Source organism: Bombina bombina, chromosome 2 (assembly GCF_027579735.1).
Source record: "Bombina bombina isolate aBomBom1 chromosome 2, aBomBom1.pri, whole genome shotgun sequence".
Lineage (NCBI taxonomy): Eukaryota > Metazoa > Chordata > Amphibia > Anura > Bombinatoridae > Bombina > Bombina bombina.
Window position 1 is genome coordinate 1,163,749,220 of NC_069500.1, and position 23,775 is coordinate 1,163,772,994.

Here is a 23,775-nt window from a genome sequence, read left to right on the forward strand (position 1 = left end):
GGTTTTACTGTTGGGGAGTGTTTGTATTTTTTTTACAGGTAAAAGAGCTGATTTCTTTGGGGCAATGCCCCACAAAAGGCCCCTTTAAGGGCCATTGGTAGTTTATTGTAGGCTAGGGTTTTTATTTTTATTTTTGGGGGGCTTTTTTATTTTTGATAGGGCTATTAGATTAGGAGTAATTTGTTTTTATTTTTGATAATGTGTTTTTTTTTCTCTCGCAATTTAGTGTTTCTCCAACATTAGTGTGTCCGGTCCACGGCGTCATCCATAACTTGTGGGAATATTCTCTTCCCCAACAGGAAATGGCAAAGAGCACAGCAAAAGCTGTCCATATAGTCCCTCCTAGGCTCCGCCCACCCCAGTCATTCTCTTTGCCGCTGAACAAGCAGCATCTCCACAGAGATGGTGAAGAGTATGTGGTGTTTAGTTGTAGTTTTTTTATTCTACTATCAAGAGTTTGTTATTTTAAAATAGTGCTGGTATGTACTATTTACTCTGAAACAGAAAAGGATGAAGAGTTCTGTTTGTGAGAGGAGTATGATTTTAGCAGCAGTAACTAAAATCGGTTTCTGTTCCCACATAGGACTGTTGAGATGAGATAACTTCAGTTGGGGGGAACAGTTGGCAGACTTTTCTGCTTAAGGTATGACTAGCCATATTTCTATCAAGACTGTGTAATGCTGGAAGGCTGTCATTTCCCCTCATGGGGACCGGTAAGCCATTTTCTTAGTCTCAAACAGAATAAAGGGCTTAATATGGGCTATAAAACTGGTAGACACTTTTATGGGCTAGATCGATTGCTTTATTTAGGCATTTTATACAGCTTGATGTTGAAATTCACACTTTATAACTTTGGGGAACGTTTTTTTACGTCAGGCACTGGTTTAGACACCTTCCCAGTCAGGAAGGGCCTTCTCTGTAGTAGGCAGAGCCTCATTTTTGCGCCATTACTGCGCAGTTATTTTTGAGAGCAGGACATGCAGCTGCATGTGTGTGGGTCTGGAAGTAGTTGAAAAGGTTCCTAGAAGGCTTCATTTGGTATCGTATACCCCCCTGGGTTTGGTAAAGTCGCAGCAAAGGCTGTAGCTGGGACTGTAGAGGGGTTAAAACTGTAAACGGCTCTGGTTTCCTCATTTTAAGGGTTAAAGGTCTGAAATTTGGGGTGCAATGATTTGAATACTTTAAGACACTGTGGTGAAAATTTGGTTAAAATTGAACAATTCCTTCATAGTTTTTCACATATTCAGTAAAAAAGTGTGCCCTGTTTAAAATTTAAAGAGGCAGTAACGGTTTTGTTTTAAAACGTTTTTTGTACTTTATTGACAAGTTTAAGCCTGTTTAACATGTCTGTGCCTTCAGATAAACTATGTTCTGTATGTATGGAAGCCAATGTGTCTCCCCCTTCAAAATTGTGTGATAATTGTGCCATAGCGTCCAAACAAAGTAAGGACAGTACTGCCACAGATAGTAAAGTTGCCCAAGATGATTCATCAGATGAAGGGAGTAGACATAGTTCTACATCATCTCCTTCTGTGTCTACACCAGTTTTGCCCACGCAGGAGACCCCTAGTACTTCTAGCGCGCCAATGCTTGTTACTATGCAACAATTGACTGCAGTAATGGATAACTCCATAGCAAATATTTTATCCAAAATGCCTGCATTTCAGAGAAAGCGTGATTGCTCTGTTTTAAACACTGTAGAGCAGGAGGGCGCTGATGATAATTGCTCTGTCATACCCTCACACCAATCTGAAGTGGCCATGAGGGAGGTTTTGTCAGATGGGGAAATTTCTGATTCAGGTAAAATTTCTCAACAGGCAGAACCTGATGTTGTGACATTTAAATTTAAATTAGAGCATCTCCGCGCACTGTTTAAGGAGGTGCTATCTACTCTGGATGATTGTGACAACCTGGTCATTCCAGAAAAATTGTGCAAGATGGACAAGTTCCTAGAGGTTCCGGTGCACCCCGACGCTTTTCCTATACCCAAGCGGGTGGCGGACATAGTGAATAAGGAGTGGGAGAAGCCCGGCATACCTTTTGTCCCCCTCCTATATTTAAGAAATTATTTCCTATGGTCGACCCCAGAAAGGACTTATGGCAGACAGTTCCTAAGGTCGAGGGGGCAGTTTCTACACTAGCCAAGCGCACTACTATTCCTATCGAGGATAATTGTGCTTTCAAAGATCCTATGGATAAAAAATTGGAGGGTTTGCTTAAAAAGATTTTTGTACAGCAAGGTTACCTCCTGCAACCTATTTCGTGCATTATTCCTGTCACTACAGCAGCGTGGTTCTGGTTCGAGGAACTAGAAAAGTCGCTCAGTAGAGAGACTCCGTATGAGGAGGTTATGGACAGAATTCACGCACTTAAGTTAGCTAATTCCTTTATTTTAGATGCCGCTTTGCAGTTAGCTAGATTAGCGGCAAAAAATTCAGGGCTTGCAATTGTGGCGCGCAGAACGCTCTGGCTAAAGTCTTGGTCAGCGGATGTATCTTCCAAGACAAAATTGCTTAATATCCCTTTCAAGGGTAAAACCCTTTTTGGGCCATTTCAGGAACGGACCGGCCTCCAACTCTGCAGCCTCTAGACAAGAGGGTAATGCTTCGCATACCAAACCAGCTTGGAAACCGATGCAAGGCTGGAACAAGGGTAAGCAGGCCAAGAAGCCTGCTGCTGCTACCAAAACAGCATGAAGGAGTAGCCCCCGATCCGGGACCGGATCTAGTAGGGGGCAGACTCTCTCTCTTCGCTCAGGCTTGGGCAAGAGATGTTCAGGATCCCTGGGCACTAGAAATAGTTTCTCAGGGTTATCTTCTGGAATTCAAGGAACTACCCCCAAGGGGAAGGTTCCACATGTCTCACTTATCTTCAAACCAAATAAAGAGACAGGCATTCTTACATTGTGTAGAAGACCTGTTAAAAATGGGAGTGATACACCCAGTTCCAACTGTGGAACAAGGAATGGGGTTTTACTCAAATCTGTTTATAGTTCCCAAAAAAGAGGGAACTTTCAGACCAATTCTGGATTTAAAGATTCTAAACAAATTTCTCAGAGTGCCATTGTTCAAAATGGAAACTATTCGAACGATTTTACCTACAATCCAGGAGGGTCAATTTATGACTACCGTGGATCTAAAGGATGCGTATCTACATATTCCTATCCACAAAGATCATCATCAGTTCCTAAGGTTCGCCTTTCTGGACAAACATTACCAGTTTGTGGCTCTCCCATTCGGGCTAGCCACTGCTCCAAGGATTTTTCACAAAGGTACTCGGGTCCCTTCTAGCGGTTCTAAGACCAAGGGGCATTGCAGTGGCACCTTACTTGGACGACATTCTGATACAAGCGTCGTCTCTTTCAAAGGCAAAGGCTCACACAGACATCGTTCTGGCCTTTCTCAGATCTCACGGGTGGAAGGTGAACATAGAAAAAAGTTCCCTGTCTCCGTCGACAAGAGTTCCTTTCTTGGGGACAATAATAGATTCTTTAGAAATAAAGATTTTCCTGACAGATGTCAGAAAGTCAAAGCTTCTAAACGCTTGTCAAGTTCTTCACTCTGTTCCACGACCTTCCATAGCTCAGTGCATGGAAGTAGTAGGGTTGATGGTTGCAGCAATGGACATAGTTCCTTTTGCGCGAATTCATCTAAGACCATTACAACTGTGCATGCTGAAACAGTGGAATGGGGACTATACAGACTTGTCTCCAGTGATTCAAGTAGATCAGAAGACCAGAGACTCACTCCGTTGGTGGCTAACTCAGGATCACTTGTCCCAGGGAATGAGCTTCCGCAGACCAGAGTGGGTCATCGTCACGACCGACGCCAGTCTAGTGGGCTGGGGCGTGGTCTGGGACTCCCTGAAAGCTCAGGGTCTATGGTCTCGGGAAGAGTCTCTTCTCCCGATAAACATTCTGGAACTGAGAGCGATATTCAATACTCTCAGGGCTTGGCCTCAACTAGCAAAGGCCAGATTCATAAGATTCCAATCAGACAACATGACGACTGTTGCTTACATCAACCATCAGGGGGGAACAAGGAGTTCCCTGGCGATGAGAGAAGTGACCAAAATCATAAAATGGGCAGAGGATCACTCCTGCCACCTATCTGCGATCCACATCCCAGGAGTGGAAAACTGGGAGGCGGATTATCTGAGTCGTCAGACATTCCATCCGGGGGAGTGGGAACTCCACCCGGAGATATTTGCCCAGTTGACTCAATTATGGGGCATTCCAGACATGGATCTGATGGCGTCTCGTCAGAACTTCAAGGTTCCTTGCTACGGGTCCAGATCCAGGGATCCCAAGGCGACTCTAGTGGATGCATTAGTAGCGCCTTGGGCCTTCAACCTAGCTTATGTGTTTCCACCATTTCCTCTCATTCCCAGGCTGGTAGCCAGGATCAAACAGGAGAGGGCCTCGGTGATCTTGATAGCTCCTGCGTGGCCACGCAGGACTTGGTATGCAGACCTGGTGAATATGTCATCGGCTCCACCATGGAAGCTACCTTTGAGACAGGATCTTCTAGTACAGGGTCCATTCGAACATCCAAATCTAGTTTCCCTCTAGCTGACGGCTTGGAAATTTAACACTTGATTTTATCAAAGCGTGGGTTTTCGGATTCTGTGATAGATACTCTGGTACAAGCCAGAAAACCTGTATCTAGAAAAATTTACCATAAAATATGGAAAAGATATATCTGTTGGGGTGAATCCAAGGGATTCTCATGGAGTAAGATCAAAATTCCTAGGATCCTTTCCTTTCTCCAAGAAGGTTTGGATAAGGGATTATCAGCGAGTTCTCTAAAGGGACAGATTTCTGCTTTATCTGTCTTGTTACACAAACGACTGGCAGCTGTGCCAGATGTTCAAGCTTTTGTTCAGGCTTTGGTCAGGATCAAGCCTGTTTACAGACCTTTGACTCCTCCCTGGAGTCTGAATTTAGTTCTTTCAGTTCTTCAAGGGGTTCCGTTTGAACCTCTACATTCCATAGATATCAAGATGTTTTCTTGGAAAGTTCTGTTTTTGGTTGCTATTTCTTCTGCTAGAAGAGTTTCTGAGTTATCTGCTCTGCAGTGTAATCCGCCCTATCTGGTGTTCCATTCAGATAAGGTTGTTTTGCGTACTAAACCTGGTTTCCTTCCAAAGGTTGTTTCCAACAAGAATATTAACCAGGAAATAGTTGTGCCTTCTTTGTGTCCGAATTCAGTTTCAAAGAAGGAACGTTTGTTACACAATTTAGATGTAGTTCGTGCTTTAAAGTTCTATTTAGAAGCAACAAAGGATTTCAGACAAACGTCTTCTCTGTTTGTCATTTATTCTGGCAAGAGGAGAGGTCAAAAAGCTACTGCTACCTCTCTTTCCTTTTGGCTGAAAAGCATCATCCGATTGGCTTACGAGACTACCGGACGGCAGCCTCCCGAACGCATCACAGCTCACTCTACTAGGGCTGTGGCTTCCTCTTGGGCCTTCAAGAACGAGGCTTCTGTTGATCAGATATGTAAGGCAGCAACTTGGTCTTCCCTGCACACTTTTGCCAAATTCTACAAATTTGATACTTTTGCTTCTTCGGAGGCTATTTTTGGGAGAAAGGTTTTGCAAGCCATGGTTCCTTCTGTTTAGGTGACCTGATTGGCTCCCTCCCTTCATCCGTGTCCTAAAGCTTTGGTATTGGTTCCCACAAGTTATGGATGACGCCATGGACCGGACACACCAATGTTGGAGAAAACAGAATTTATGCTTACCTGATAAATTACTTTCTCCAACGGTGTGTCCGGTCCACGGCCCGCCCTGGTTTTTTAATCAGGTTTTATGAATTTTTTTCTTTAACTACAGTCACCACGGCACCCTATGCTTTCTCCTGTTTTTCTCCTGTCTGTCGGTCGAATGACTGGAGTGGGCGGAGCCTAGGAGGGACTATATGGACAGTTTTTGCTGTGCTCTTTGCCATTTCCTGTTGGGGAAGAGAATATTCCCACAAGTTATGGATGACGCCGTGGACCGGACACACCGTTGGAGAAAGTAATTTATCAGGTAAGCATAAATTCTGTTTTTTTATTTTTTTTTGTAATTTAGTATTTTTTAATAAGTTTAAATAGTATATTTAAATAATTTGAGTAGGGTTAGGGATTTAAGGAAATCGTTAAATAATATAAGTTGGGACAATGTATTCTCTAATAAAAGTACAGAGGATAAATGGATAATATTTAAAACTTTGTTAAATAAATATACATATCAACAAATACCATATGGTTATAAAAATCAAAAATCAAAGCCGTTGTGGATAAATAAAAATGTGTTAAGAGAAATTAGGAAAAATGTTGGGCATTTAAATAATTCAAAGAAAATAATACTGACTCAACATACAATATTTATAAGTAATGTAACAATGCATGCAAAAAAGCAATCAAATTAGCCAAAATTGAACATGAAAAATTAATTGCAAAGGATTCTAAGTCTAACCCTAAAAGGTTATTTAAGTACATAAATAGCAAAAAATCTAATAAGGATAATATAGGTACATTAAAATGCATGGAGGGTAGCATGATAAATAATGACAGGGAGGAGGCTGAGGTACTAAACCAGTTTTTTTATTCAGTATACACAAGAGAGGAACCATTGGATGATACTTTGGAACAAAATAGAACATGCCAGTCCATACCATTAACTGGGTTATGTTTAGAGGATATCAGGAAAGACTGGATAATATTAAGGTAAATAAAACTCCAGGCCCAGATGGAATACACCCAAGGGTGTTAAAGGAACTTAGCACTGTTTTAGACAAACCTCTACTCTTTTTTTTTCTTACATTTATTTTTATTGAGGTAAATCTTGAATTACAAAAGGCAAGTTACAGCACAAAAATCAAAGACAAAATAGAATAAAGGAAAGAAAAAAAACAAGATGTCAAACATAGTGCCATTGTACATAACCATAATCATTTCCACTCGATTATGGATTATTTTACCATTAGACCTCAAAGTTTTAATAATTACCTTAAAGCTGAACAATAACAGAAAAGGGGGTAAACAGGGAGCAATGCACAACAAGGAAATGTTCACATATATCAATATTGTACTGCAAATTAAGGCTTGCTTCAAAGGCACTATATATAGCCTTCCTCTAGAGGCATATATCATGACTAAACAATAAGTGTACTAAGCCACTATTTGCTAATTGGTGCAAGGTATTACAATGTGTTCGTGGAATAATGATGAACGCAATGTGTGTAACATATTAGGGTATAACTACGCTAAGCGTGCATACGCGGATTAGGATATGAAATCAAAGAACTTATGGGTGTACGAGATATGATGGCTATAGGAGACGTACCGGTGTAGTGAGAAGAAAAGGAGAGGAAGAGAGATCAGAAGAGAAGAGAGAAAAAAAAAGGAGGTGTGGCAGGAGGGAGGAGACTGACGTAGAGGGGTAAAATTAAACCTTGAAGGGTTAGGGTTTTTTAATATGTAATTTAGTTAATTTAATTGCTAGTTTAATTTAAGTGTAGTATAATAGTTAGGGTAGGATAATTAATAGTTTAAAAAAAAATGTTTTTTTAATTCTACAGGTAAGTTTTATTATAAGATAGGAAAGTTGTAATTTTAATTTAAAGATAGCGGGTTGTTAGGTTTAGGGGTTAATAGCTTAATTTAGTTTATGGCGATGTGGGGGGCTGGCGGTTTAGGGGTTAATAGGTTTAGTTAGTGGTAGTGATGTGGGAGGCCAGAGGTTTAGGGGTTAATACGTTTATTTAGTGGTGGGGGGTCCGGGAGTGGCAGGATAGGGGTTAATACATTTATTTAGGTAGCGGCTGGGTCAGGGAGCAGCGGGATAGGGGTTAATAACTTTATTTAGGTGGTGGCGGGATCTGGAAGCAGCTGGATAGGGGTTAATAAGTTTATTTAGGTGGCGACGGGGTCCGGGAGCGGCGGGATAGGGGTTAAACATTTTAGTATAGTGGCGACGTTTAGTGACAGGGTATAAATAAAGTTGGTGAAAAGCCGAATAGACGCTCGATCGATGACTGCTAATTAACAACAGTCTGATGCGCATCGCCCCGTACTTGGTGTGCGTCTTTTTGCCAGCTTTTTTTATAAATATGGAGATCATAATGTTAGGCAAGCGTATTGGGGCCGTCAAATTTAACAAAGTTGACGGCTTGATAGATATCCCCCATGGTCACAAATGCATGTTCCAGTTTATAAGTTCAATCATTTAGGCACCAGCACTTTATAACACAGTGTCATGATTGTGATTAGACTTACTGTGCAACCAATAGATTGTGATCGTGACCACAGTTTGTGAGCCAATCAAAAGCAGCAGTTGTACAAAGCTGATAATCACTGGTAGGACTTGCAATGCTTCTTGCTTCCAAGCAAGACTTGCCCTAGCTTCGCTTAAAGAGATAATAAAGCCAATTTGTTTTCTTTTATGATTCAGATAGAGGATGCAATTTTAAGGAACTTTCTAATTTACTCCTATTATCAATTTTTATTCATCTCTTGCTATCTTTAATTTTAAAAAGCAGAAATGTAAGCTTAGTAGCTGGCACATTTTCGTTTCAGAACCTTGGATAGCGCTTGCTGATTGGTGGCTACATTTATCCACCAATCAACAAGCGATACTTAGGAGCTGAAGCAAAAATGGGCCCACTTCTAAGCTTAGATTCCTGCTTTTCAAATAAAGATAGCAAGAGAACGAAGAAAAAATGATAATAGGAGTAAATTAGAAAGTTGCTTAAAGGGGCACTAAACCCAAACATTTTATTTCATGATTCAGGTAGAGAATACAATTTTAAACATCATTTCAATTTACTTCTATTATCTAATTTGCTTATTTTTTATATCCTTTGTTGAAGAAACAATACACATGAGTGAGCCAATCACACAAGGCATCTATGTACAGCCACCAATCAGCATCTACTTAGCCTATCTAGATATGCTTTTTAGCAAAGAATATCAAGAGAATGAAGCAAATTAGATAATAGAACTAAATTAAAAAGTTGTTTAAAATTGCATGTTCTTTCTAAATCATAAAAGAAAAAAATTAGGTTTCATGTCCCTTTAAAATTGCATGCTCTGTCTGAATCATGAAATAAAAAAATTGGGTTTAGTATCCCTTTAATCTAAGGTAAGTATTGCAATAAACACACTCTAATGAATTTGACCATGTCATTTTTTTCTTTAGAGTTGTCCCTTAAAGTAGAACACACTCATATAAACTTCAGCACAAAGGAGAGGCATTTTATATTGCAAATTATCAGAGCTTGGCATCAGCCACTGTGATTAAAAAAATGATATTGGCATCAAATATTGGTCATCAGAAAATAATGATATACAATTTAAGCATGGCTTTTGTGTGTGAACATACTATAAACCACTTTTATAGTAACTGTCGCCAAGTGGAATAGAGACCATGATTTTTTGTTTATCTTTTTTAACTTTAATGCTGTAGTAGAAGATATCATCAGCTATTTATACACACATATAGATAAGGTACAAATATTAAAGTGTCTAATGAAACATTTAGTTAAAGCAAACCATACTTCATATATTTAGGCTTTTAATATTATTATGTCCTTTGATATTACAATCATCATAATCTTTAAAACTATTATATATCTGGTTAAAATTCATCTTATTTATATAATATTTTTAACATAATTTACATAAAGCAAACAATCCATTAAAAATGTCTTATGCTTTCTCGATACTGCAAGAAATCTTTTAGTATTGTTGGTAGCTGGAGCTGGGGAACAAGATGCATTCTGGATCTTCCTATGTAGTTTCGAATACACAATCTACATAACTGGCAGAGTGAACATGGAGTAGCTAAAAAAATTAAAGAAATAAAACATTTTAATTGATTCAGTTGGAAACAGTTCATTAGCCCCTTATTAACCCCTTCACTGCTGAGCAATTTCTTACCACTGTACTGAAAAGATTTTGCACCCATAAGTTTATTGCATGTCTATGAATTTCTCAAACAAATCATATGCTGATTATTCTGTAAACCGTACACATTCAGAAGATACTTTTACATTTCAAAAATACTCAGGGACCCTGAAGTCAAAATTATTTTTTATGATTCAGATAGAGCATACAGTTTTAAGACACTTTTCAATTTACTTCCATTTTCAAATTTTGCACAGTTTTTTATTTTCACACTTTCTGGGGAACAAGATCCTACTGAGCATGTGCATAAGCTCATGGGGTATACATATACTAGTCTGTGATTGGCTGAATGCTGTCACATGATACAGGGTCGGAAAAAGGGAGCACACATAACATTTTCAGAAATAAATCTACTGCTTATTTGAAATTCAGAGTATGTGTTATTGCATTGTCTTTTTATTATGTACTTGTTAATTATGTATCTACTGTATTAAGTGGTCCTTTAAAACAGGGATAAAAGTTATTTTTAGCATATTTTTTTTAGCAAACAGGTAAATGACAGTAAGCCATTCAGAGAAAAAATGTATTATATGTTTTAGCAAACAGGTAAATGACAGTAAGCCATTCAGAGAAAAAATGTATTATATGTTTTAGCATACAGGTAAATGACAGTAAGCCATTCAGAGAAAAAAATGTATTATATGTTTTAGCATACAGGTAAATGACAGTAAGCCATTCAGAGAAAAAATGTATTATATGTTTTAGCATACAGGTAAATGACAGTAAGCCATTCAGAGAAAAAATGTATTATATGTTTTAGCATACAGGTAAATGACAGTAAGCCATTCAGAGAAAAAAACAGAATTTATGCTTACCTGATAAATTACTTTCTCCAACGGTGTGTCCGGTCCATGGCGTCATCCATTACTTGTGGGAAATGTTCTCCCCCACAGGGAAAGGCAAGGAGAGCACACAGCAAGAGCTGTCCATATAGCTCCCCCTCTGGCTCCGCCCCCCAGTCATTCGACCGACGGTTAGGAGAAAAAGGAGAAACCATAGGGTGCCGTGGTGACTGTAGTGTATAAAGAAAATTTTTTTCAACCTGATTAAAAAAAACCAGGGCGGGCCGTGGACCGGACACACCGTTGGAGAAAGTAATTTATCAGGTAAGCATAAATTCTGTTTTCTCCAACATTGGTGTGTCCGGTCCACGGCGTCATCCATTACTTGTGGGAACCAATACCAAAGCTTTAGGACACGGATGAAGGGAGGGAGCAAATCAGGTTACCTAAACAGAAGGCACCACGGCTTGCAAAACCTTTCTCTCAAAAACAGCCTCCGAAGAAGCAAAAATATAAAATTTGTAGAATTTGGCAAAAGTGTGCAGAGAAGACCAAGTCGCTGCCTTACATATCTGGTCAACAGAAGCCTCGTTCTTATAGGCCCATGTGGAAGCCACAGCCCTAGTAGAGTGAGCTGTGATACGGTCAGGAGGCTGCCGTCCGGCAGTCTCATAAGCCAAGCGGATAATTCTTTTCAGCCAGAAAGAGAGAGAGGTAGCAGTAGCTTTTTGACCTCTCCTCTTACCAGAGTAAACGACAAACAAGGATGAGGTTTGTCTAAAATCTTTTGTTGCTTCTAAATAGAACTTTAAAGCACGAACAACATCTAAATTGTGTAATAAACGTTCCTTCTTTGAAACTGGATTCGGACACAAAGAAGGAACAACTATTTCCTGGTTGATGTTCTCGTTGGAAACAACTTTTGGAAGAAAACCAGGCTTAGTATGCAAAACATCCTTATCTGAATGGAACACCAGATAGGGTGGATCACACTGCAAAGCAGATAATTCAGAAACTCTTCTAGCAGAAGAAATAGTAACCAAAAACAGAACTTTCCAAGATAGTAACTTAATATCTATGGAATGTAAAGGTTCAAACGGAACCCCTTGAAGAACTGAAAGAACTAAATTTAGACTCCAAGGAGGAGTCATGGGTCTGTAAACAGGCTTGATTCTAACCAAAGCCTGAACAAAAGCTTGTACATCTGGCAAAGCTGCCAGTCGTTTGTGCAACAAGACGGATAATGCAGAAATCTGTCCTTTTAGAGAACTAGCTGACAATCCTTTATCCAAACCTTCTTGGAGAAAGGAGAGAATCTTTGGAATTTTAATCTTACTCCAGGAGAATCCTTTGGATTCACACCAACAGATATATTTTTCCATATTTTATGGTAAATCCTTCTAGTCACAGGTTTTCTGGCTTGGACCAGAGTATCAATCACAGAATTTGAAAACCCACGCTTGGATAAAATCAAGCGTTCAATTTCCAAGCAGTCAGCTGCAGAGAAACTAGATTGGGATGTTCGAATGGACCTTGTACTAGAAGGTCCTGTCTCAAAGGTAGCTTCCATGGTGGAGCCGATGACATATTCACCAGGTCTGCATACCAAGTCCTGCGTGGCCACGCAGGAGCTATCAGAATCACAGAGGCCTTCTCCTGTTTGATCCTGGCTATGAGCCTGGGGAGGAGAGGAAACGGTGGAAACACATATGCTAGGTTGAACGACCAAGGCGCCACTAATGCATCCACTAGAGTCGCCTTGGGATCCCTGGATCTGGACCCGTAGCAAGGAATCTTGAAGTTCTGATGGGACGCCATTAGATCCATGTCTGGAATGCCCCATAATTGGGTTAACTGAGCAAAGACCTCCGGATGGAGTTCCCACTCCCCCGGATGGAAAGTCTGACGACTCAAATAGTCCACCTCCCAGTTGTCTACTCCTGGGATGTGAATAGCAGATAGATGGCAGGAGTGATTCTCTGCCCATTGGATTATCTTGGTTACTTCCTTCATCGCTAGGGAACTCTTTGTTCCCCCCTGATGATTGATGTACGCAACAGTCGTTATGTTGTCCGACTGAAATCTTATGAACCTGGCTTCCGCTAGCTGAGGCCAAGCCAGGAGCGCATTGAATATAGCTCTTAGTTCCAAAATGTTTATCGGGAGAAGCGACTCTTCCCGCGACCATAGGCCCTGAGCTTTCAGAGAGTCCCAGACCGCGCCCCACCCCAAGAGGCTGGCGTCGGTCGTGACGATGACCCACTCCGGTCTGCGGAAACTCATTCCCTGAGACAGGTGATCCTGGGTCAACCACCAGAGAAGTGAGTCCCTGGTTACCTGGTCTACTTGAATTTGGGGAGACAAGTCTGTATAGTCCCCATTCCACTGATTGAGCATGCACAGCTGTAATGGTCTTAGATGAATTCGAGCAAAAGGAACCACATCCATTGCTGCGACCATTAGTCCTATTACTTCCATGCATTGAGCTATGGAGGGTTGAGGAATAGAGTGAAGAACTCGACAAGCTTTTAGAAGCTTTGTCTTTCTGACGTCTGTGAGAAAGATCTTCAATTCCACAGAATCTATTATTGTTCCCAGAAAAGGAACCCTTGTGGACGGTGACAGTGAACTTTTTTCTATGTTCACTTTCCACCCGTGAGATCTGAGAAAAGCCAACACAATGTCTGTATGAGCCCTCGCTTTGGAAGAGACGACGCTTGGATTAGGATGTCGTCTAGATAAGGTGCTACAGCGATGCCCCTCGGTCTTAGGACCGCTAGAAGGGACCCTAGCACCTTTGTGAAAATTCTGGGAGCGGTGGCTAAACCGAATGGAAGAGCCACAAACTGGTAATGTTTGTCCAGAAAGGCGAACCTCAGGAACTGATGATGAGATTTGTGGATTGGGATATGCCGATACGCATCCTTCAGATCCACGGTAGTCAAAAATTGACCCTGCTGGATTGTTGGTAAGATTGTCCGAATGGTTTCCATCTTGAAGGATGGAACTCTGAGGAACTTGTTTAATATCTTTAAATCCAGAATTGGCCTGAAAGTTCCCTCTTTTTTGGGAACCACAAACAGGTTTGAGTAAAACCCTAGACCTTGTTCCCCGGAGGGGACTGGGTTTATCACTCCCATCTTTGATAGGTCTCTTACACAATGTAAGAATGCCTGTTTCTTTATCTGGTCTGAAGATAAGCGAGACAGGTGGAACCTTCCCTTTGGAGGAAGTCCCTTGAATTCTAACAGGTATCCCTTGGAAACTATCTCTAGTGCCCAGGGATCCAGAACATCTCTTGCCCAAGCCTGAGCGAAGAGAGATAGTCTGCCTCCTACCAGATCCGGTCCCGGATCGGGGGCTACCCCTTCATGCTGTCTTGGTAGCAGCAGCAGGTTTCTTGGTTTGTTTACCCTTGTTCCAGCCTTGCATGGGCTTCCAAGCGGGTTTGGGCTGGGCCGCGTTACCCTCTTGTCTAGCGGCAGTGGAGTTATTAGCCGGTCCGTTCCTGAAATTGCGAAAGGAACGAAAATTAGACTTGTTCTTAGCCTTAAAAGGCCTATCCTGTGGGAGGGCATGGCCCTTACCCTCAGTGATGTCTGAAATAATTTCCTTCAATTCCAGCCCAAAAAGGGTTTTACCCTTGAAAGGAATATTCAGTAACTTAGTCTTGGACGACACGTCTGCCGACCAGGATTTTAGCCAAAGCGCCCTCCGTGCTACTATAGCAAAACCTGAGTTTTTTGCCGCCAATTTCGTTATTTGAAAGGCGGCATCCAATATAAAGGAATTAGCTAACTTTAATGCGTGAATTCTGTCCATGACTTCTTCATAGGAAGTCTCTTTCTGGAGCGACCTTTCTAGTTCTTCGAACCAAAAGGACGCCGCTGAAGTGACAGTAATAACACACGTAGCTGGTTGAAGGATGAACCCTTGCTGAACAAAAATCTTTTTAAGCAATCCTTCCAATTTTTTATCCATAGGATCTTTGAAAGCGCAGCTGTCCTCTATAGGAATAGTTGTGTGCTTCGCTAGTGTTGAAACAGCTCCCTCAACCTTCGGGACCGTTTGCCATGCGTCCCTTCTAGGGTCTATTATGGGAAACATTTTCTTAAATATAGTAGGTGGGGCAAAGGGTACACCTGGCTTCTCCCACTCCTTTTCCACTATGTTCGCTACCCTCTTAGGTATTGGAAAAGCGGCGTCGTGCACTGGGACCTTTGTCCAATTTGCACAACTTCTCTGGTACTACCATGGAATCACAGTCATCCAGAGTAGCTAATACCTCCTTAAGCAAAGCGCGGAGATGTTCCAGCTTAAACTTAAATGCCAATAGATCAGGTTCTGCCTGTTGAGAAATTTTTCCTGAGTCTGAAATTTCACCCTCAGACAGCCCTTCCCTCACAGCCAATTCCGATTGATGTGAGGGTAAAATAGATAAGGCATCGTCAGCGTCTGATTGTTCATCCTTTTAATATGTATTTAAAACTGAACAATCACGCTTTCTCTGAAAAACTGGCAGTTTGGATAAAAGATTTGCTATAGAATTATCCACTACTGCTGATAATTGTTGCATAGAAATAAGCACTGGCGCGCTAGGTGTCGCCTGCGCGGGCAAAGCTGGTGTAGACACAGAAGGAGAGGATGTAGAGCTATCCTCACTACCTTCATTAGATAAATCATCTTGGGCAACATTATGAAAAATAACAGAGCTGTCCTGATTTTGTTTGGACGCTATGGCGCAATTATCACAAACACTCGAAGGGGGAGATATGTGAGATATGTAGAAAGAAAAGCAATCTTTTTGTTTTCTGTCAAATCTATTTAGCTTATAAGGAGTATAAACAGATAGCTCATAACGACACAATCTCACATGGGGCATCTCATGTTAAATTAGAAATGATATGGCAAGCTAACTACTGTGAGACAGTAAATTAGGCTAAAACAGTCTTTAAACAAAGAAACAAGGAGAAAGAAGTACACTCCAAAATACTCCTAACAATAAGGGGTGAGCAAATGACTGGAATACAGACTTGACAAGCTATACAGACACAGTGGAGAAGAGAAGGGGAAAGCAAAGAACATTACAAAAGAATTTATTAGCAAGGCAGGAAGCTGACCAATAAACTAACTTTCTTTGTACCACCAAAAGCATTCTTTTTTCTCTCTTTTACTGCGTGACCAGCTCCACATATATCAGTGAGAGATTATCGCCAAAGGAAAGATTACCCATAACTCACTCTTCTGCATTACTCTACTTCAGGTCTGGTAACAGACAATTAATATGTCACAAAAAAAGCTGGTCAAGGGGGATAAAACAAATAAAACGTCGAATATGAGCACTTTTTTCAAGTCTTCAAGACTCAATAAGATCGCTGAACCAGACAACATGGATTCAGAAAGGGATTCAGATATAGAAACAGAGTCATCCTCCCTTAAGGACACTACACCGCTTACAAAAGCAGACTTTAAAAATTTAGTTTCAAAGCTAGACATAGCTGCAAATTTTGAGAAACTCTGGGGGAAGATTGACACCATGCATACAGCTGTCACATCTAGCTTAAATGACATACGAGCTGATATAACAGATCTAGGAGGCAGGATGGAAGCTCTAGAAGAGCACAGAGACACAGTGACAACCGAAATAGAAGCTTCAGCTCAGACCCTACAGATACAACAACAAGCAATTAATGAGCTACAAGACAAGGTCGATGACCTAGAAAATAGGTCGCGACGCAACAACATTAGGCTGAAAGGGGTCCCAGAAACGATAACTACCCCTGAACTCAATACATATCTACAACATCTGTTCAGAAATATCACAGGGGAATCTGAAGAATCGGTATTTGCAATTGAAAGAGCCCATAGGGCATTACGAGCTAGACCTAAGGAAGATGCTCCCCCTAGAGACGTCATCATCAAAATGTCATTTTTCCAAGAAAAAGAAAAAATCCTCAAAGCATCCAGAGATAAACCAACGTACAAATATAAAGGTAGTGTTATTCAATTCTTCCAGGACCTAAGCCTCCGCACGCTACAGAGAAGAAGCACTCTACGCCCCCTGACCTCTATACTACGTAAAAATCAAATCAAATACAGATGGGGATTCCCTTTCGCTTTACACATTCTTAAAGACAACAAAACCATCACAGTCCATGAAATTGAAGACATTTCCCCCACATGTAAGCTCCTGGGTATGGAGACCCCAAATATACCAACTGAAGAACAGCCTCACCTCCCACCGAGCACTTCTAGACGTCCAGGATGGACGAAAATAAATCGGAAAAGAGTCAAAAATTGATACAGGAAGACTCCTCAAAAGGTTACACTTTGAAATACTGACAATGATATAGGGGGGACCAAAGTTCATCCCTTTAACCGACAAATGGGGGTTGACAGTCTGATTCCCTTCCTGGATGGAAATCCTAAGGGTCCAATATGAAGATATAACCCTTGTAAAGATACAGAGCCCGGAATATATCTCCCCTGGTTCGATGGAGATGCCTTAAAGACAGTAATCTCCGGTTTAAATTCCATGTTTGTTCAATTACATCCTGTTTTAATGTTGCTGACAATTCAGATGATAACATAAACTTCGCCTTTACTCAGCTCTAATCACCTATTCTAGGGTGATACCAGTGTTAATTAATGAATAGATTGAAAATTTATTATTGTTCATGTTGTTATTTTTGTATGTTTTTTAAAAGTTTTATTTTATCTTCACTTTTTATGTTTTTTAAGGTTGCCGAGTCTACTCTACCTCCCAGGTCAGACTGCCATAGTAAGGTCCTTCTGATGGAAAAGCGCGACTCTCTGGGGTTGTATGTATTAACATCTCACGTATCTAAGTTGACAAAAGACACACACAACAAAACAACATTCCCATGACTCCAAAAATACATCTTATTTCCCATAATGTGAGGGGGTTAAACACTAACATTAAAAGACGCACAGCAATGACCCAATACCATCGTATGGGAGCCAATATTTTATTTCTCCAGGAGACCCACTTTACTAGGGACATAATCCCCAAATACTGGGCAAGAGATTTCACACAACACTATCATGCAACCACCACTTCTAAGAAAAGGGGAGTCTCGATATTGATCCACAATAGTCTAGCCTTCAAACATGAATCCACGATAGCAGATAAAGAAGGTCGATACCTTATTATTAAAGGCCAATTTGGGGAAACTAAGGTCATCCTATGTAATATATATGCCCCTAATGATAACCAACATTCCTTTTTCATCCATATATCTCACCTACTTACTGAATGGTCCCAACACAAAATCATTCTAGCAGGGGACTTCAACATAACCATGACCAAATTTATAGGGAATAAAACTAAACTCACTGCTAAACAATCTAGACACAATAGATTAGTGAACACTATTCTAGAGAATCTAACACCACATGCGTTATATGACTCGTGGTACACACTATACGGCAAGACCCAAGACACCACTTTCTATTCAGCAGCCCACAAACAATACACGAGAATAGATTATATCTATACTAGTCAAATCTTACAACCACTTTTACAGTCATCATCGATTCAGATTTGTGTGTGGTCAGACCACTCAATACTCTCTTTACAGATGGAGGGATTTATAGACACACACAGACACAGGACTTGGACATATGACCCATCATATTTAAAAAACCCTAAACACAAAGACAAATACATCAAATCATTATCCGAATATTGGGAATTGAACAAAGAATCCACGACTAACCCTATATCCCCCTGGGCAGCACACAAAGGGTACATGAGAGGCTTACTTATCCAGGATAAATCCAAAAGCAATAAACAACACAAAGCTCAGCTTGAACAATTATATAAAGAAATCGCAGATTTAGAAACACAACACAAAAGAACACAAAACAAGGCAATCCTCTCTACTATCACAACCAAAAGGGAAAAAGTGGCTAGTATACTGAATAACCAATCAATCAGAGCAATTCAGAGACTAAACACACATTATTACATCTATGCAAATAAACCCGACAGATACTTAGCAAACAAACTTAAAGAGAGATGTAGAGCATCTATCATCCCCTCCATTACACTAGCGAACGGCACCTCAACATCTCACCCACAGCATATAACGGACACATTTGCAGACTTCTACGGAAAACTATATGATGGTAAAAAAGTAATACATTCAGACTCCTTAAAATACCAAACAGAGAAATTTCTGAGAGAAGCAGATTTATATCTACTCACCAAAGATGACAACAATACATTAAATGCCCCAATCACGAGGGAAGAAGTCGGAAAAGTCATAAAAGAACTCAAAACAGGGAAGGCAGCGGGACCTGACGGGTTTGCAGGGGAATATTATAAAGCTTTCAAAGAAACTCTTATCCCCCACATTACAGACCTTTGTAATTTCATCATGGAGGGGCACACCATCCCAACTGACATGTTACAGGCTAAAATAGTAGTGATTCCTAAACCCGGTAAAAATCATAAATTTTGTGCAAACTTCAGACCAATATCGCTTATCAATCAAGACCTAAAAATACTGACAAAGATTCTGGCCAATAGACTAAAACACATCCTCCCAAAGCTAATACATCCAGACCAAGTGGGTTTTGTAAAAGACAGGGAAGCACCAGACAATGTACGACGATTGCTGAACATTATAGACTACGTAAGTGACGACCGAGTGCCTTCTCTGCTCCTCTCGCTGGATGCAGAGAAGGCATTCGACAGAATAGACTGGGGATACATGTTTTCAGTGTTACAACAAATGGGATTTGAAGGGACCTTCATTAAAACCTTAAACGCAATCTATTCTAACCCCTCAGCCCAGGTATCTATATCAGGATATAAATCTAAGAGCTTTCCCATACTAAATGGTACAAGGCAGGGATGCCAATTGTCACCCCTGCTCTTCGCGATTTGCATAGAACCCCTAGCGGCTAAAATTAGATTGGACCCAGACATCACAGGGATAAAGATCAAAGACCGGGAATATAAACTGACACTTTTCGCGGACGATATCCTCCTGACACTAACAAGGCCCCTCACATCCTTACCCAATTTATACAAATTATTGGACCATTTTTCCCAAATATCAGGGTATAAAATCAACTTAGATAAATGTGAAGCACTACCCCTAGGACTCCCACAACAAACTAAAAAAATCATAGATATTAACTTTGAGATAAGATGGGCCACCCACTCGCTCAAATACTTAGGAATACACCTCACACCTCAAATACACCAATTATATAAATACAATTATGAATCTCTATTTAAGGAGATAAAGAAAAACTTGAACAAATGGAAGTCACACACCTTATCATGGCTAGGCAGACTAGCTACAGTCAAAATGTCAATCCTTCCCCAGATACTATACTTATTTAGAACTTTACCCTTGAAAGTCCCATTACAAGATTTAGAAAAACTACAAAGAGACTTAGTAATTTTCATTAGAGGTAATAAAGGAGCCCGTATAGCAACTGCTTTGATAACTAAACATAGAAGCCTGGGTGGAATCGGAGCACTTAACATAGTAGAATACTATAGAGCAGCGAGATTAGCACAAACCACACTATTGGGAAGTAATGTTGAAGGGGTCATTTGGACCAACCTAGAGGCAGAGATCAGAGACACCCCTTATTCGGACGACTTACTTTGGCAAAAACAAACTAGAAGAGGTCTCATAGACAAACCAGGATTGAGGATCACACAACACACTATAGATACATGGACCTTTTTAACAAAAAGACAGAATCTATTATCTACACAAACATTAGTACACCCGATTAGATATCTACTCACCAAAGAGACACAACAAATAGTAGACAAATGGGCCAATAAAGGTCTCTATAGGGTGGCGGATTGGCTGAATGGAGGTAAACCCAAGACTTTCATCCAGATCCAAACCCAATTAGATTCAATAAAACTACATTGGTTCCAATATCTTCAAGTAAACTCCGCAATCCACAAATATATTAAAGACAGACAAGCTCATATAACCACACCCCTAGAAAGCCTACTTCAGTCTACACATAGACAGAAAGGAGCCATCTCTAAACTCTATCTACAGATACAAGCATCTCACAACTTATCAAAATCTAACTTGATTCTCAACTGGGAAAGAGATTTAGATATAAATGAAGATAAGCAATGGTGGGATGATACGTTTAATTCAGCTTGTAAAGGACTTCTAAGTGCTGACCTGAGAGAAAACACTATTAAGACAATGTTTAGGTGGTACCTCACCCCAGTGAAAACAGCTCACATGACACCCAATCATAATAGGTCCTGCTATAGAGGATGCGGGGAGGTAGGCTCATACTGCCACATGTGGTGGGAATGTGGAAGGGTGAGAGACATTTGGACTAAAACATCCAACCTGCTAAGCATAATTTTAGATGAGGATATTCAGCTAACACCATCACAAGCCCTCCTACACACTCCTTTACCCCAGTTCAATAAACAGATAAACACATTCATCAGAATCATTTGTACGGTGGTAAGATCTTGTATAGCAAAACACTGGAAGATCTCAGCACCCCCTTGGGATGAAATTCTCAATAAAATCTCTCTAACACACCGAATGTATGAATCCGCCTCACAAATATTAGACACACGAACACAATACGAAAAGACCTGGTTTTACTGGACACTGAACAGACATAGCATAAGATAGAGCAAGATAGACTTCTCCCACACTGAGGTTGTAGGAATAGACAACAGGACCTGGGAGAGAGAGACAATAAGGAATCATTCGGTAACCTAATTTTAATTTTATTTCTATTTATTTTTAGTTATTATTATTTTTTATTTCCATTTCTGATTGTATGTTCAATTGTGTTACTGTTTTTTCTTTAAGCTGTTATTAAGAAACCTACAGAATCCTCAAAGAATACAGCTTAAGTTTAGTTAATAGTTGAATTTAATTGTTGAAAAACTATATTGTTAGTCTTTACCTGAGGTATAAGAATGTGACTAATCACAGGTTATTATATTTCAGAGCATTTTTATTAGGAAAAGAGGATATAGATAATATTACGCTTAAAGAATCTCCAAGAAACAATAAACAAAGGACTCTTGAGCAAAGATAAAACAAGACATTGGACACTTTTATGAGGAGAACCTGATACCTAAACTATATACTGTAATATCACTTGTTTACCTCACCTCTTTTATAGGATTAACTAGATATAGAATGAATGTTACATAATAAGTAATGACATGTATATGATATGTGAAACCCTGTGACAATAAAAAAGATTTAAACATAAATAATAAAATGACACATTTATTTCTGAATGTTCAAAAAACTATGAAGGCAATATCCGATTTTTCTGAAATTTGGACCCCAGTGTCTTAATGCTTAGAAAGTATTGCACAGCAAATATGGAGACTCTAGCTCTTAAAACAAGCAAACTGGAGCTAATTGTTGGATTTAACCGTTTTTACACACCACAATCCCAGCTACAGCCTTGCTGCAGCTTTTTACCTTCCTTAGGGGTCACCATTCACAGAAAAAAAGCCTTTTGGAGTCATTTTCTGAACCACAGGACCCTCTCACATGAATCTGCATGCACTGCCTTGAAATTCAACTGCACAGCTGAAGTGCCAAAATGAGGCTTCCTCCCTCAGCACACTAGAGTGAAGGGGCCTTCCTGACTAGATTTAGGTGTCTAAAACAAGCCAGATCAATAAAAAACATTCCCAAGTGTATGTGAGCTTATAAAATATTTCAAATGGTATAATATTGTAATAAAAACCAATCGATTTAACCCCTAACAGTGTCTACCAGCATAAAAAACAAAAAGGGGAAGCCTGTTATCTTTTTTGCTGAGGTGAAAGAAAAATGGCTTACCGTTTCCCCTGAGGGGAAAAATGACTGTCATCTAGCATTAGCCTGTGTTGTTAGAAGGAGACTAGTCATACCTGAAGCAGATGAGTCTGCAAACTGTTACCCCCAACTGAAGTTCTCTTGTTTCAACAGTCCTGCGTGGTAACAGTAATGGATTTTAGTTACTTGTGCTAAAATCATAGCCCTCTTAAACAGAAATCTTCATCACTTTTCTGTTATAGAGTAAATAGTACAAGCCAGCACTATTTTAAAATAACAAACTCTTGATAGAAGAGTAAAAAACTACAACTAACACCACAAACTCCTCGCCATCCCCGTGGTAGATGCTACTTGTTCAGAGCGGCAAGGAGAATGACTGGGGGGCGGAGCCAGAGGGGGAGCTATATGGACAGCTCTTGCTGTGTGCTCTCCTTGCCTTTCCCTGTGGGGGAGAACATTTCCCACAAGTAATGGATGACGCCGTGGACCGGACACACCAATGTTGGAGAATGACTGGGGGCGGAGCCAGAGGGGGAGCTATATGGACAGCTCTTACTGTGTGCTCTCCTTGCCTTTCCCTGTGGGGGAGAACATTTCCCACAAGTAATGGATGACGCCGTGGACCGGACACACCAATGTTGGAGAAATGTATTATATGTTTTAGCAAACAGGTAAATGACAGTAAGCCATTCAGAGAAAAAATGTATTATATGTTTTAGCATACAGGTAAATGACAGTAAGCCATTCAGAGAAAAAATGTATTATATGTTTTAGCAAACAGGTAAATGACAGTAAGCCATTCAGAGAAAAAATTTAGTATATTTTTTAGCAAACAGGTAAATGACAGTAAGCCATTCAGGAAAGTTATAAAAAAAACCACTGTTCCTATGGGCAAAAACTAAACCTGGGTCCACGACGCCCATGGTTTTTCAAACATCTTTCACTCTATATATAAACATGCACATGAATGCACACAAACACACACGTGCGCACACAAACACACATGCACACACAAACAGAAACGTGCACACACAAACACATTAGAAATAATAAAAAAGCTTGAGCTCCTAAAATTGTATTTCTTGCTTATAAGAAAAAGAGTATCTGAATATTATATGATATTACATAAATGTGTAATTACAACAATGTAACTTGATACTACTATGACTTTTATTACGCTCATATTAGGGGTGCATTTAGCCCTAGAGCAGCAGG

General features: G+C 40.2%; 1 protein-coding gene across 5 annotated transcripts in view; it reads right to left on the bottom strand.

The window, feature by feature from the left end:
- Positions 1–6,574: 6,574 nt before the first annotated feature.
- ASB5 (ankyrin repeat and SOCS box containing 5) overlaps positions 6,575–23,775 on the bottom strand; it is a 277,627-nt gene continuing 260,426 nt past the window's right edge. For all 5 annotated transcript variants that reach the window (XM_053703852.1, XM_053703849.1, XM_053703850.1 and 2 more), the window contains one exon: positions 6,575–9,830. In XM_053703852.1, coding sequence (XP_053559827.1) covers positions 9,685–9,830 — 146 coding nt within the window. In that variant the 3' untranslated portion in view covers positions 6,575–9,684. The remainder of the gene's footprint in view (positions 9,831–23,775) is intronic.